This window comes from Eleginops maclovinus, chromosome 8, assembly GCF_036324505.1.
Source record: "Eleginops maclovinus isolate JMC-PN-2008 ecotype Puerto Natales chromosome 8, JC_Emac_rtc_rv5, whole genome shotgun sequence".
Classification (NCBI taxonomy): domain Eukaryota; kingdom Metazoa; phylum Chordata; class Actinopteri; order Perciformes; family Eleginopidae; genus Eleginops; species Eleginops maclovinus.
The window spans coordinates 21,791,261-21,807,589 of NC_086356.1; the positions used below are offsets into that span (position 1 = coordinate 21,791,261).

The 16,329-nt window shown below is 41.4% G+C and overlaps 1 protein-coding gene across 3 annotated transcripts in view; it reads left to right on the top strand.

Annotated features, from left to right (window-relative positions):
- LOC134868116 (oncostatin-M-specific receptor subunit beta-like) overlaps nucleotides 1–12,198 on the top strand; it is a 29,760-nt gene extending 17,562 nt beyond the window's left edge. Inside the window, exons 12-18 of one of the 3 annotated variants that reach the window (XM_063889008.1) lie at nucleotides 1,158–1,337; nucleotides 1,432–1,533; nucleotides 1,633–1,794; nucleotides 7,007–7,135; nucleotides 7,277–7,370; nucleotides 7,476–7,527; nucleotides 8,451–12,198. In XM_063889008.1, the coding sequence (XP_063745078.1) occupies nucleotides 1,158–1,337; nucleotides 1,432–1,533; nucleotides 1,633–1,794; nucleotides 7,007–7,135; nucleotides 7,277–7,370; nucleotides 7,476–7,527; nucleotides 8,451–8,936 (1,205 nt within the window). In that variant the 3' untranslated portion in view covers nucleotides 8,937–12,198. The remainder of the gene's footprint in view (nucleotides 1–1,157; nucleotides 1,338–1,431; nucleotides 1,534–1,632; nucleotides 1,795–7,006; nucleotides 7,136–7,276; nucleotides 7,371–7,475; nucleotides 7,528–8,450) is intronic. The other 2 variants (XM_063889010.1, XM_063889011.1) reach the window with 2 other exon arrangements.
- Nucleotides 12,199–16,329: the final 4,131 nt, after the last annotated feature.

The window sequence follows — 16,329 nt, forward strand, 5'->3', positions numbered from 1 at the left end:
TCGAAGTTGTTTATTGTATGGCCGGAAAGGGGTGGTTCTATAAAACATGTTTGTATTGTGAAATCGATCTCTCTTTTGTTCCGGACCGCCAGACAGTAACTACTGATGAGCTCCACTCAGTCAGCGGCCTGTGGACGCGTGTACCGGACTATTGAGCCACAGCTGTGAAACTTTTGTAAAACCTACTGCTGCATCCTTTTATTAAATACTCCTTTTAAAACTTGTAAGAGGAGCTTCACTTCGTTTCTTTTAATCGACTCCTGGGCTTCGAATAAAAGAACATTTCCTACAATTTCCACATGCACAATGCGAAGGGAATTCAAGGGATTGGCACTAAACAGCTGTGTAGCCGTAAGAAAAGCAGTTATCACTGAGGCTAATCGGAAAAATCGGCTTCAGTTTGCTAGGGAGCATAAAGATTGCACTCCGGAGCAATGGAAGAAGGTCATGTGGTCTGATGAGTCGAGATTTACCCTGTTCCAGAGTGATGGGCGTATCAGGGTGAGAAGAGAGGCCCACATCATGCCTAGTGCCTACTGTACAAGCCTGTAGGGGGCAGTGCTATGGTCTGGGGTTGCTGCAGTTGGTCTGGTCTAGGTTCAGCAACGTTATGTGCCCAAAGAATGAGGTCAGCTGACTACCTGAATATACTGAATGACCAGGTTATTCCATCAATGGATTTTTTTTTTTCTCTTCCCTGATGGCACGGGCATGTTCCAAGATGACAATGCCAGGATCCATCGGGCTCAAATTGTGAAAGAGTGGTTTAGGGAGCATGAGACACTATTTTCACACATGGATTGGCCACCACAGAGTCCAGACCTGAACCCGATTGAGAATCTTTGGGATGTGCTGGAGAAGACTTTGCGCAGTGGTCCGAGTCACCCGTCATCAATACAGATCTTGGCGTAAAATTTATGCAAAACAGAAATAAATGTTGTGACATTGCAGAAGCTTGTGGAAACGATGCCACTGCGAATGCGTGCCGTAATCAAAGCTAAAGGCGGTCCAACGAAATATTAGAGTGCGTGACCTTTTTTTTGGCCAGGCAGTGTAAATCCCTTTAAGATATTATCTACTCTGCAACAATTAATAACCACATCATTTCAGAAATATGTTTATGTCAAACCTAAGTTTCAAAGAGTCTTTATTTTCAGCTGGACACAGAGTGAAAACTTCTCGGATTATTGGCAGTAACGGGGGCTTCAACTTTTCCTGGTCTGCCAGTCCTGCAGCCAGCTGTGGATACATAGTGGACTGGTGCCCTACCTCAGGGAATCACACTGAGGACTGGCTGAAATTGCCTCCCAATGAGACCTATGCCAAAGTATTTTCAAGTAAGCTTTATTCTTTGCCCACAAAACAGTTGTCAATGTAACATAACATTTGATTGTGTTACACCACAGCTCTCCTGTTGTTTCTCTACCCAAGGAAACTTCACAGACGGAAGAAGATACTCACTTTCCTTGTACGCCTGCACCCAGGGAGCTCCACTGCTACTGGAGAGAAGAGAGGGCTATGTCACGGAGAAAAGTATGATTGAATCATTTGACTCTTCTTTGGAGCAATGCTTGCCCTATAAATGTCACATAAAATACATTTTCACTTACACTGTTTTGCCCATTTTGTCAGGTATAAAAGAAGGCCTGTTTAAGTCAATGAAGGGGAAACAGCAGGATTCCAATTTTGAAGTATCCTGGGACCTTATATCTTTAGCAGAGCAGACTGCTTTCATACAAGGCTATGTCCTGTATTGTTCGGACAACAACAATTCAGTCATCAGTTTCAGCACAGGTAATAATAATAGTAATAATGATAATGATAATAATGCATTTTATTATATAGGTGCCTTTGTAGGCTCTTAAGGTTGCAGTAAAAGAAACAAACACATAATACAAAAACAAAACACCAGCAGAAAACGAGATAATATAATCAATAAGAGCAGATGATGTGTCATGTAATTAAAGCGGATATGCTAGTGGGAAGAGATGTGTTTTGAGACTTGAAAGTGGAGAGGAGTCCGTATTACAGATGTCCGGTGGGAGGGAGTTCCAGAGGCAGGGTGCAGAGCTGCTGAAGGCGCTGGACCGCATGGTGGTTAAGGGAAAGGGTGTTGCAGTGAGGTGGATCGAAACAGAAGACATGAGTGCAGTTTGGTGGTTGTGTTGATGTGTAAGAGGTTGGAGAGGTACAGAGGATTGAGGTTGTGGATAGCCTTAAAGGTGAATCGCAGAATCTTATAATCTATAAAGCTATTTCATGGGCAGCCAGTGAAGTTGCTGAAGAACAGGAGTGATGTGGTTTAATGGAGGGGTTCTGGTGATGATGCTGGTGGCAGATTGCTGGATCAGTTACAGTTTGTGGATGAACTTGAGAGGGAGACCAAAGAGAAGAGAGTAGTCGCTGAAGTGACCAGGGTGTGAAAGGGTGTTGTTAGGTGTTAGGGAGGGGCGGGGGCAGTTGATGTTATGTATGGAAATAAGCAAACCCTAATGACATTACTGATGTGAGTTTTGAGGGAGAGTGTGCTGTCAAGGATAACACCCAGACTCTTAAACTGAGGAAAGGGTGAGACTGAGGAGTTGTCGATGGAAATGGAAAAAATGACAGGTTTGGTTAGGGTGGATTTTGGGCGATGAGGAGAACCTCGGTTTTATCACTGTTAAGGCGAGACACTACAGGTGAATAGGTAATTTTTTTTTACTTAAATACATCAGCATGACATTTCTCCAGTTAATTACTTACATAAGGCTATTGTTTTTTGTATGACAAGTTTTCTGAAATAGCATGTTTAAATATGCAAATCTGCCATTATCTAATTAAATATGCGCATATTTGAATATTTTTTTCAGGAACACAATTCTGAACATTGGATGAAGTCAGGTTTAAAAATTCTTGTTTCATTTTGTAGTCATATTTTAATCGAAAGTTTTTACAGAAAGGATTTTGGATGTCTTTTTTTATCACTCCATAAATCTGAAAATACTGTCAACACCTCAAAATAAAATGTCCAACTTGCCATGTTTTTAGGTATAAAATGTTATATAATTCAGGCTATGAATGATATAAGAACAAACCCCTCTGTGACTCCCTCCCAAGCACAGTCAGACACCAGTGGTTTTCTTATAAACGGGTTTTATGAAGTCTTCTCCCCATCCAACCGTGAAAACTAAAACACGGTATGAAACACATAGTACAAAACGTTAACGAGTTAGCAAACATACATAAAAATAACATACATTGAAAGTAAATGACAAACGGACAAAATACCTCTTTGGCTGCATGCACAGAAAGGAAATCTTCTTTTATAACACTTTTCTCCTTCAAAAGGCATTAACTAATCTTATAATGACCTCTTATAACTCTTAAACGTGTGTGTCACTACAGTACGTAGCCTACATCTTCTCTGTCTCTATCTCGAGCTCTCTCCTGGCTCCGCCGAGGCTTCAAAATAAAAGTCCTACACATGAAATCATTTACTATCGGAAACCCTTAACAAATTATACAGCAACAGTTACACCCTCTGTAAAAACCTTCAGAATATTGATAGGAATAGAACTTCCATTATTTTTTTTGTTGTAAGACACTATTTACAGAAACAATATATTATCTAACCCTTGGCAACAACAATATAGAACATATAAAAAACATTATAACTGAAAACTGAGTAACCCAGCATATGACCTGAACAAAATCAACCCACTGAGCAGTTCATTCAACGCCACTGAATGATCAGCCACTGCTGTGTGGCGCTATCTAAACCTTCCTGTTGTTTGGATGACAGCTTGCACATCGACGCACTCCGTGAACGTATCTCATGTTCGGGGTCATTTGTTTTTAGTTTTACCATGCTTCGTGACAAGTGACAATTGTTGTCGTCTTCCCTGTGAACGTTTTGTCGCTGTTCTTTTGCCATTTTGAAATTGAATGTTCCACGGAAAGCTTAACCAGGAAGTGTCATAGAACACCACATGACGTATCTGAACAAATCACGTTGTGAGAAATTGACAACAGCCAATGAGATTTAGTTTCTTTATCTAAAGCCCCCTTTGTTCTTTCACGATTGGTTGCTGATACAAAGTAAATTACCATATTGGGATCCCGTGAGATTGTGCGGGCGAGACGGAGCTTTACAACGATACCAGGGATTACATGGTGCAAAGAGCGGTTGCGGTACTATATGGAGCGAATACTCATTTTGATTAATTTAGGAGAAATCTACAGACGTAAATAGACAAACTATGGTAAAATAATAACGTAAATGTGTATTTTGTACGTTTTCCGTGTCATAGCATAAAAGAAAACATGTTATGGAATCAATATAGCACAACATCTCAAAATTGACCAGTGCATGAAAAACAATATTTTTGCCTACCTTGTCTCAACTTAAGTTTGAGGAAATTGTAGGAGAACCAGGATAATTCCTGTAAGTAATTGGAGAGAGAGAGAGTTGGCAGGGAGGATGGAGGTCGCTTTGGAGGAAAAATAGAGCTGCATGTCATCCGCATAGCAATGGAAGGGAATGTTGAATTTACAGAAAATATGTCCAAGAGGAAGTAGAGAGATAAAGAAAAGAAGAGGCCGCAGGAGAGAGCCCTGGGGAACACCGGTAATGCTGGAAGTGGTTGTGATTTGAAAGTTTTAAGGGGGAGGGATGAGTGTATGATTCATCTAACTCATAAAAGTCATTACGTTTTTGCAACATTTCAGTCAAACAGAACATTTTACTTACGTAAGGAGATCTGGGAGTAGAGGACCCTTGCTCATAAGAGAATGGATGTTGAATAATCCAAAGGTGACAACAGTGTGGTTGTGTTTGTGTTAAGTGCTAATGTTAGCTGGATCTGGATTTGAATATGCCCAGAGCCAAAGTGGAAAGTATATTCCACTGTGGTACACATTACTTCTGAATTCTACTTGGATATACAGTGGGGCAAAAAAGTATTTAGTCAGCCACCAATTATGCAAGTTCTCCCATTTAAAAAGACGAGAGATGCCTGTAATTTTCATCATAGGTACACTTCAACTATGAGAGACAAATTGAGAAAAAAAAAATCCAGAAAATCACATTGTAGGATTTTTAATGAATTAATTGGTAAATTCCTCGGTAAAATAAGTATTTGGTCACCTACAAACAAGCAAGATTTCTGGCTCTCACAGACCTGTAACTTCTTCTTTAAGAGGCTCCTCTGTCCTCCACTCGTTACCTGTATTAATGGCACCTTTTTGAACTCGTTATCAGTATAAAAGACACCTGTCCACAACCTCAAACAGTCATACTCCAAACTCCACTATGGCCAAGACCAAAGAGCTGTCAAAGGAGACCAGAGACTAAATTGTAGACCTGCACCAGGCTGGGAAAACTGAATCTGCAATAGGTAAGCAGCTTGGTGTGAAGAAATCAACTGTGGGAGCAATTATTAGAAAATGGAAGACATACAAGACCACTGCTAATCTCCCTCGATCTGGGGCTCCACGCAAGATCTCACCCGTGGGGTCAAAATGATCACAAGAACGGTGAGCAAAAATCCCAGAACCACACGGGGGGACCTAGTGAATGACCTGCAGAGAGCTTGGACCAAAGTAATAGAGGCTACCATCAGTAACACACTACGCCGCCAGGGACTTAAATCCTGCAGTTCCAGACCTGTCCCCCTGCTTAAGCCAGTACATACAGTTTGCTAGAGGGCATTTGGATGATCCAGAAGAGGATTGGGAGAATGTCATATGGTCAGATGAAACCAAAATAGAACTTTTTGGTAAAAACTCAACTCGTCGTGTTTGGAGGAGAAAGAATGCAGAGTTGCATCCAAAGAACACCATACCTACTGTGAAGCATGGGGGTGGAAACATCATGCTTTGGGGCTGTTTTTCTGCAAAGGGACAAGGACGACTGATCCGTGTAAAGGAAAGAATGAATGGGGCCATGTATCGTGAGATTTTGAGTGAAAACCTCCTTCCATCAGCAAGGGCACTGAAGATGAAGCGTGGCTGGGTCTTTTAGCATGACAATGATCCCAAACACACCGCCAGGGCAACGAAGGAGTGGCTTTGTAAGAAGCATTTTAAGGTCCTGGAGTGGCCTAGCCAGTCTCCAGATCTCAACCCCATAGAAAATCTTTGGAGGGAGTTGAAAGTCCGTGTTGCCCAGCGACAGCCCCAAAACATCACTGCTTTAGAGGAGATCTGCATGGAGGAATGGGCCAAAATACCAGCAACAGTGTGTGAAAACCTTGTGAAGACTTAACGAAAGCGTTTGACCTCTGTCATTGCCAACAAAGGGTATATAACAAAGTATTGAGATGAACTTTTGTTATTGACCAAATACTTATTTTCCACAATAATTTGAAAATTAATTCATTAAAAATCCTACAATGTGATTTTCTGGATTTTTTTTCTCATTCTGTCTCTCATAGTTGAGGTATACCTATGATAAAAATTACAGGCCTCTCTCATCTTTTTAAATGGGAGAACTTGCACAATTGGTGGCTGACTAAATACTTTTTTCCCCACTGTATGTGGTTGTTAATGTCAAGCCCTGATGATAACCCTAGGACCTAAAACTGATTGACTTAAAGAATAAAGCTTCTTCCATCAACCACGGCACACCAACATTTTATGCCACTTAAATACACACAACCAGGTATCTATAAAGCCTTTATCCTGATGGTCGATGCTTCATTTTTTTAGATTACTCATTTACCCACATGCAAACTGGAAAAACAAATGAGCAACTTGACTTCTGTATACTACATTGCGATATAAAACAACCATCCCACTGTAAACTGTCCTAGAGTAAAAATACTATGCATACAAAAATACTTTGAATATCCTTATAGCTGCAAGTTGTCACAATATATTGTGTAATAATATATAATTTTTTAAGTGTTTTTATACAACATATTCTGATATATAGAAAATGGTAAATGGGTATGTAAATACACACAAAAATCAAAGTACTGTTTATTAGTAATAACGATCTCTTTTGCACTGCTATTTTGCTCAGACGATCCTGCCGCCACCAGCCTGAAAGCAAGAAACCTTAAAATGGGTTTCTACAAATTCACAATGAAGGCACAAACAGCAGTGGGAGAATGTGGTGCTACATTCATTACTGCCATCTTGAACTCCCCGAGTATGTGTTTTTCCCTTTCAGCCTACAATATCTCTTTGTAAAAAATCCATATTCTTTACCAAAACTATGGATACACAATACAGTCATGTATTTGTTCTTTATTTTAATTACCTGTTTCTTATATTTGTTTTAATTCACCAGCTGACAACTTGATAGGCGCAGTCCTTATCCCCCTGCTCACTATTTTTGGTCTCCTTTCCCTCACAATTATGCTTTGCTTCAGGCACTGGGCATGGTAAGTTAAACTATCAACCCTTCTGTGCAATACACTCAATTGTTGCTTCTGATGGTTACCTTTGAAAACATGTGACTTATTGCCATACATCTTTACATTCCACAGTATCAAACAGAAGGTCTTTCCTCCAATCCCAAAGCCAATGTTGACATCAATGGTAGGTCCTTAAAACCATTTCTTAAAGGGGCACTTGTTGTGCATAGTTTACTCGTCCTGAAGAGTGTTACTCAAACCGAGAACACTGTTATTTCATGTATATAATAAAATGTCTCTGCAAGTGTCATGATCCTTGTTTTGTGTCTGTTTCCTGTTTTATTTTTAAATGTTTTCCCTCTGTTGTGTCATGTGTAGTTTTACTTCTTGTCTTTTGGTTTTCCTTGTGTCTGATTGTTTCATTGTTGTCACTTGTTGCCCTCCTATTTCTTCCTCCCCTCCCCAGCTGTGGCTTGTGTTGTGATTAGTGTCTTTGTATTTAGTCCTGCTTTCCCTTGTGTTCTTTGTCAGTTCGTTCTTCATGTGTCAAGTCAGGTGTTTTTCATGTCCTGGTCCTCGCCTTTTGTTTGGACCCATACCTGCCTCCCTTTGTCGCTTCACTTGGGTCCTATTTCCCCCACCCTTGACAGCAAGGAGGTTACTGAAGTCTAATTGGGCTCTAATAGGGTTACTTAAGTCTAATTGATCATTTAAAAAGGCAGGAATGCTTCTATAACAGAAGAGATTGGAAGGCACAACCGAGTGGGATTTAGTGTTTTTGGATCTTGGCAAGTACTACAGCCTTTCAGCAACATGTGCTTTTATTTTGAATATTCATTTTACAAATATAATCGATTTAACCACTTCAGCCAAGTCTGAAATATATTTTTTTTTCTCGACTGCTTTGCCATTTTTAAACTCTTAAATTATCATTAATAACGTTTTCCACTTTTCAAATGCTTTGGTCTATAATCAACTACCTGCAAAACTATAAAATTAACCTCACAAAGCTCTGATTTGTCTTGAGTGCTAGCAAATGTTAGCATGCCTTGGCATGGAAAAAAGATGCCACCCACTTTTAAATTAATGCAAGTTTTTCTCCCCAAGGGTGAACATGGATGTCATCTCCTTCATGTGGATCAGTGCCACCACAGTGAAGTACATATTATGGATGTTCTGGAGCTACAGTGTAGTGAAGAAACACCAACTAATGGTTATGTCTGCAAGGAGAACATATTATTTGTTTTTGCCAACACTCCAAAGGGTTACTACAACCAGCCCCAGAAAAAGTACCCCCCGGAACCCCTGACCACAACAACCACAGAACTCCCATCTCTAAAAGGATTACCATCTTCTCCATTTGGAAGTGTATTTTCTAACCCAACTTACAACCTGAATATTAAGCCTGGTGATCAGCTTTCCAGTTCATTTCCTGAGCTTCAGGAACGAAAAAGTTTACAGAGAAGCATGGATGGATATCAGCCTCAGGATCTCACAGAAACCTTTAATATAAATCCGACAGAAGAGGATCCAGGGAAACCTATGTCCTGTGTCTTCACTTATGTTTTGTTACCACAATCACTTTCCAAATAGGTGTTTCATGGAAAGCCTTTATAAATAGCACAGCCAAAAGACTCCGTACGACACATTCAAATAAACAGTCATTGCAGTGAGTGCGATCACTGCAATTACTTGACAACTAAATTCTTGCTAGAAATGTGTGAAGGTATCACTCAAATCAATATTGTGTAAAAGACAGTTTTTATTTTTAATCATACTAAACATAAACATGCTTTCCAATGTGTCAAAATGACTGTGGTTCCTCTCATTCACAGCTCCTGAGTTCCAAACAGAACAGAATAGTGTGGCCTTAAATAGAGGCTCCATCAGTCAAAACAGATGTGCTCAATTGGATCTGTCAAAACAGCTGTGCTCAATTGGACCGTACCATATACTGCATGAGCATGGTTAAAAATAATTTCTTAGAATCAAATATGTAATTGTTTAGGGCTTCAATGGTCAAAAGTAGTATCATATGATGACGTTTTTGATTTTTTTGTGCTTAATTATTTACATTTGAATAATGTGTAGTTATTTAGATCAGCGGTCCCCAACCACCGGGTCGCAACCCGGTACCGGGCCGCGGGCCATTAGGTACCGGGTCGCGACAAAACGTTTGAATTTTTCTTTTTTTTAATTGATTATCAGTCTAAATATGTTTTATTTTGAAAAGTGACTTCTGGCGGAATGGCGCATGCGTCTGTGCCTCTTGACAGGTCTCGGTCACGTGATACGTCACCAGCCGTTACCGCGAAAATTAAACCGACAAGATAGCAAAAATGAGTAAAAAACAAACATCTTTGGCGAGCTTCTTTGGAAAGGGGAAAAGGCCCAATGAAGAGACAGAAGAAGAGCCTACGACTTCCAAGAAAAGTAAATCTGCATTTAAAAGACAATACCAGGAGTCCTACTTAAAATACGGGTTTATCCTTACAGGTGATTCTCATGCACCGAGCCCGCTCTCTGTAATATGTGGCGACAAGCTGGCAAATGAGTCAATGAAGCCTTCAAAACTGCTTCGGCACCTGGAGACCAAGCACCCTGCATTAAACAACAAGCCTTTGGAGTTTTTTGAGAAAAAAAAACGTGAACAAGAAGGGCAGAAGCAATTACTGATGGCCACCACATCAACAAATGTGAGTGCACTGAGAGCATCATACTTAGTGGCTAATCGTATTGCTAAGGCGAAGAAAACTTTTACTATTGGTGAAGAATTGATCCTGCCCGCCGCTAAAGACATTTGCCGTGAACTTCTAGGAGAGGCTGCAGTTAAAAAGATAGCACAGGTTCCTCTTTCAGCCAGTACCGTCACTAGGCGAATTGAGAATATCGCAGAGGATATTGAGGAGCAGTTGTTGGAGAGGATTAATAAGTCACCTTGGTACGCGATCTAGGTTGACGAGTCTACTGATGTTGATAACAAGGCGACACTACTTGTTTATGTGCGATATATATATCAGGAGGATGTGCAGGAGGATATGTTATGTGCACTATTGTTGCCAACCAACACCACAGCCGCAGAACTATTCAAGTCTCTGGATGATTACATATCAGGAAAACTAAATTGGTCCTTTTGTGTGGGCATATGCATGGACGGAGCTGCTGCTATGACCGGACGGCTTTCTGGTTTAACTTCTCGGGTAAAGGAGGTTGCACCTGAATGTGAGTCAACGCACTGTGTCATTCACAGGGAAATGCTGGCTAGCCGAAAAATGTCACCTGAACTCAACAGCGTGTTGAATGATGTCATTAAAATGATTAACCACATCAAAGCGCATGCCCTTAACTTGCGTCTGTTTGAGCAACTTTGTGAGGAGATGGACGCGGAGTACAAACGCCTTCTCTTACACACTGAAGTAAGGTGGCTATCTAAAGGCAGATAATTGGCAAGAGTGTTTGAATTACGTGACCCGCTGCAGAGGTTTTTTTCAGAAAAAAAGTCACCACTGGCAGCACATTTCAGTGACAATGGGTCACAAAACTCGCTTATTTGTGCGACATATTCAACCTGCTCAATGAACTTAATCTGTCACTTCAGGGGAAAATGACAACTGTCTTCAAGTTGGCAGATGAAGTAGCTGCATTCAAAGGCAAACTGGATTTGTGGGGACGGCGAGTGAACCGAGGGATATTTGACATGTTTCAAACATTGTCGGGGATTTTGGAAGAGACTGAGCCTGATCCATCATTCTCCCAGCTGGTGCACGATCACCTGTCTTTGCTTTTGAAAGAGTTTGAGCAGTACTTCCCGACCACAAAAGACCCACGGACTGCGAAAGAATGGATCCGCGACCCATTTGTGAACAAACCTGGTGAATCGAACCTGTCCGTGCAAGAAGAAGATCAACTGCTGGACATTGCAAATGACAGTGGCCTTAAAAGTACGTTTCAGACCACAACTGTGCCAGAGTTCTGGATTAAAGTCATGGCAGAATATCCAGAGATAGCCGAAAAGGCATCGAAAACCCTGCTTCCATTCCCAACCTCTTATCTTTGTGAAGTGGGATTTTCTGCAGTGACGGCAACGAAAACAAGACTACGCAGCAGACTGGATGTACGGAACACACTTCGGGTGTCATTGTCTCCCATTACCCCAAGATGGGACCAGCTCGTTGCAGAGAAACAAGCTCAGGGCTCCCACTAATTGTCATTATTATTATTATTATTTTATTGACTTGTTCAACTTGTTATATAGAAGTTATTAGTAGGCCTTTTTCTCCTACGTTGAATGCACTGATGCGCAGTCACTTGAATCGAGCTTTTATTATAATTATTTCTTATTAGAAAGGATTTTCGTTGTAAAATAAATAATTTCGTTCACAGAGATGTTGTTGATTATTAATTTATTAACAAAATGTTGTTTATTGTCTGTTGATGTTTGCATTTGACATAAAACCACTGCGGATGATTTATTATTAGACTACAGCCGTCCTGGCGATGCATCATTAACGATAATCGAGCAAATGTAGGCCGAGAAAATGAAGGCCGGTCTGAGAAAATATTGTCTTAGATGAAACCGGTCCGTGGCGCAAAAAAGGTTGGGGACCGCTGATTTAGATTACCTTAATTAATTTGATAAAGTTTGGCAAATGGGGAGGGGCTTAATGAATAAACCTCTGGCCACCAATGCTTTTGGGGAGCCTAATGGTGGCTGTAAAGCAGAGAGCTGTCTGTGAAAAATGTGCTGCAAGATATATATATATTTATGTTTTTTTTTTTCTCTCTGCATTTTGAGTGGATGTTCATGTAATTTTGATTTTCAACGTTTTTCTGTAAATAAAAGCTCTAAAATATATGTTTTAGCAATTCAAGACATTTTATTCTTTTTTTTAGTTATTTCACCAACACTTTTTGTAACACAAATTATCATGATGTAGACCAAGCATGTCCAAAGTCCGGCGAAGCCAGATTTTAATACGGCCCGCAGCTTCGTTCTTATAAGAAGTTCATCCCAATGTCCCTCGACTCCTCTCTCTTCAATGACTTGACCCGGAAATCACGCCATGTTGAAAGACGTCCCAAGCTCGATGCCATCTCTCTTATTTATCATTTCCTCGGTCCTTGCTCTCACCGGAAGTTGCTTTTTGTGCACCATCTTAAAGCGATCCAACGGAACTTGTCAAAAAGCCCATTATGGAGCTCCCCCTACAGGCTTGGAGGTAATGTACGTTTACGACACTGTCGTAAATACAACACCCTGTCGCATTCACGTGCATTTGATGACGAACCGACGAGGAGTCAGAAGGTGCAAGCTATGTCGACCGATAAGGTAAGAGTAATCAAAGGTTTTACAGAAATATGACTACATAGTTTTATCTACTGTGATACTCGAAATGAATGCTGATACAACCAAAAGAATGACAACATTTGGTTTAGCTGAAATACTGCATAGGCTACATTGTTTTGTAAGTGTGAACGTGGATGACATCTAACGCAATATTGTTGACAACATCGAAAAGGCATACTATACATTGGAACGTGCATTTTATTATAAGATAGAGAAGTTAGGTTTAGAAGATTACAAACGTACCTGGCGTGAGATTGAGGAAGAATGACCACATTTTATTTGCATGCTTGTCTGAGACGGGACAGATGACTTTTGGCATCTACAAAAACTACATGTCTCCGTGAGACAGGGATGACACTAATAAGGCTACAGCCTACATTGCATTCTTTCATGAATGACATTGGCAGGGATGTATATCACAATACATCAATTTTCGTTGTTTTATCGACATGGGATAAATCACAACCACTAACGTCACAGTAGTAACAGTTTATTATATCACTGTATTAGCTGAATTCGAAAGGATAATTCATGCATGGCTAACGTTGTATGAGGTTTGGATGTCAATACATTTTTGTGATTGTGTTGCAGGATTCAACTTCCACTTCAGCCTCTTCTGAGGTTGAGACCAGCCAGGTTGGAGGAAGAGGTCAGAGGAGCAGACGGGGGAGGGGAGCTAGGGGGAGAGGAGCAAGGGGGAGGGGAGGTGTGAGCAGGGGGGGTAGAGGCAGAGGCAGACCTAGGGTCAGAGATGTCGACCCAGAAGACCTGGGAAGGCTGCAGGAGCTAAAGGAGAGGAGAGCAGCCGAGTTACAGGTTTGATTATATGAACAATCCTCCACTAAAATGTTTAGCAGTTGCCAAAGTAAGACACATAATAACAATAAAAGGCTTATGTTTTAGATAAAGGTTTGTTCGCTTACCAACCTCCAAAAAGATGCTCTTCTGGAAAGAGTGATGTCCAGACTGCCGGGCCTCATGTTTGACATCTTGTCATTGCAAGAGGTTCCCCAAAGGCCTGATGTGCCAGATGGGGGGCCTTTACATTGGTGCACCTGCACTTACTGCAGGGAGATGACAACTGACATGGAAAGGCTCTGCTGCCGCCAGACCCCCCAAAATTGTGTTAGCACCATGGCACACATGGAATTTTTCATACTTGATATGGGTGTCCTAAGGCTGGCCCGTGCGGCATGGAACGATGTCTTTGCCATAGATGACGAACAGGAACCAGGGGTGGAGCAGCGCCAGTACAGGCATGCGGCATACCACCAATTTGCTATCAACATCGCTATCGACATGTCTAGCAGCTAAAACCTAGCGAAATCTATTGAAAATAGTTTTCAACGGACAATGTCAATTATCATCAAAATCTTTGGAAATATCTGGAATATCCCGAGACTAGTGGGACTTGGTTGGCAAGTAAGCCACATAGCGATCAGAATAACATCACAAAGAAGCGTATGCGAGAGTCCAGCATCAGTCCAAGCGTGATATAGCAAGTTTGCTAACATCGCTAACGAGATGTCTTGCTAGAGGCTAAACCTATCGAAATCTGTTGAAAATAGTTTTCCTCAGTTATAATAACAAACTAGCGAGTCACTTTCCGAACACAGTGAAACATAAAGCAAGTACAACACAGCACAAAGCAAGAACAGCAAATAAGCTATTTACTAATCCAGCAGAAAGGTGGCAAGCTCTGAATCAAACTTGTATCCAAATGTTTCTTTCAGATCTCGCCAACGTGTATAAACTGTTCCGAGAGCAACTCTAGTCCGGTCTCTTACTTTGTCGGCCTCTCTCTTTCTCTTCCTTGCTTCATCAGTCAACGTCTTCTTTTTCTTCGGTGCCTCTGCCATGATGATGTACTGACAATGCTGCGCTTGCTTCTCCTTATACCTGGGTGCGTGGAGGGGGTCTATTTGTTATTGCGGTAGGTGTGCCAGAAAGCAAGTCGAAGTACTTCCGCTCATCTCCCGGCCCGGTCTAGCAAAGTTACATAGCGCAGTTATCTCACCTCAGACCCCCGATGGGCATGAAAGAGAGGCAAATCGTCATATTAAAAGTCATTCTAGCCGCTCAATTTTTTTCAAGCTGTTATTTTAAGGTACAAATGCTACATTGGATCGCTTTAAGGAGCGTTCCATGGCGCTTATTTGTGCCGGAGGAGCGAGGAACCAGCGTTCGTTGAAATCCTCCGCCACTCGCCCCGCCCAATTACTGTGTATTGCTTCTAAAGACTTTAGTAAGAATAGGAGAAAAGAATCCAAGAAGCTTCTCATCTAAATTTAACAGCATTTTTTAATACAACAATATGATAAGTTTACAAGCGACACTTGGCCGAGGTCTATTTAACTGGTCCACAGTCCACTTTCGAGTGGTTAACTGTCTACAGCGTCGTAGGAAGAAGGGCTGTTCTAAAACTTTTCAAGTTGTTTTCTACTCTAAGGTCCTTCCGGTCTCGTCGTCTTTCATTGGTTAGTGGCAACGGGGTGGATCTTCTTCTGTCCCTCTCTTGTGACGTAACCATATCATTACTCTTATAATATCCTTGTTACACGATTAATCTAATATTCGTTAGGGAATATTACATAATTAAATACATAACATAATGATAATTGATATTGTAGCGTCAATGAGTGGGAGTTGAAGACGGTGTGTTTAGTATGTAACGCCGCGCGTCATTCTCCCTCCACTCATATATACAATATGCCATTAGCTATATGCTAACTGAGGCTAAAACAATTCCATCCGGTCCGTCGGGAAACAGTGATTTATGTTCCGTTTCAATATATTGATTTATTCTCATAAGGGGCAGCCCGGAGCTTGCCCCACATCGCTTAGCCCGGCTCAATAGGCTCACTATGGACACTGATCAGAAGAAGGCAGTGTATTTTATTGTCTTTTTTGGACACTTTGAAAAACTGCCAGACCAGTTGGCTAACTTCTTTTGCCATGGTAGGGTTCTAAATTCTATGGATGGATGGATGGATGGATGGATGGATGGATGGAACCCTCTTTATTGTCACATACATGCACACAGCAGAGCACACACAGTGAAATTAGTCCTCTGCATTTAACCCATCCTAGTACTAGGAGCAGTGGGCAGCTATCGTGCAGCGCCCGGGGAGCAATGGGGAGGGGGGATTGGAGGTGTCCGGTGCCTTGCGCACCACAGCAGGGCCTAGGAGGTGAACTGGGACCTCTCCAAGTAGCAGTCCACTTTCCATTTTTCAAGTCTGTTCGGGGACTTGAACCGGCGACCCTACGATTCCCAGTCCAAGCCCCTACTGACTGAGCCACTGCTGGCTAGGAATAGGCTAAAAGAATCCAAGAGACTTCTCATCTAAGTTTAATAGGATTTATTAATACAATGACATGATAAGTTTACAATGGATGCTCGGCCGAAGTCTTCTCCTATTTAACTGGTCCACAGTCCACTTTCTAGTGGTTAGCTGTCTACAACATCATAGGAAGAAGGGCTGATCTCAAACTTTTCAAGTTGTTTTTTACTCTAAGGTCTTTCCGGTCTCGTCTTCTCTTATTGGTTAGTAGTAACGGGGCAGGTCTTCGTCACATCTGACTTCGTCCTCTACTTCTATTGGCTGACGTCGACGGAGGTGGGTCCATGGCACATTC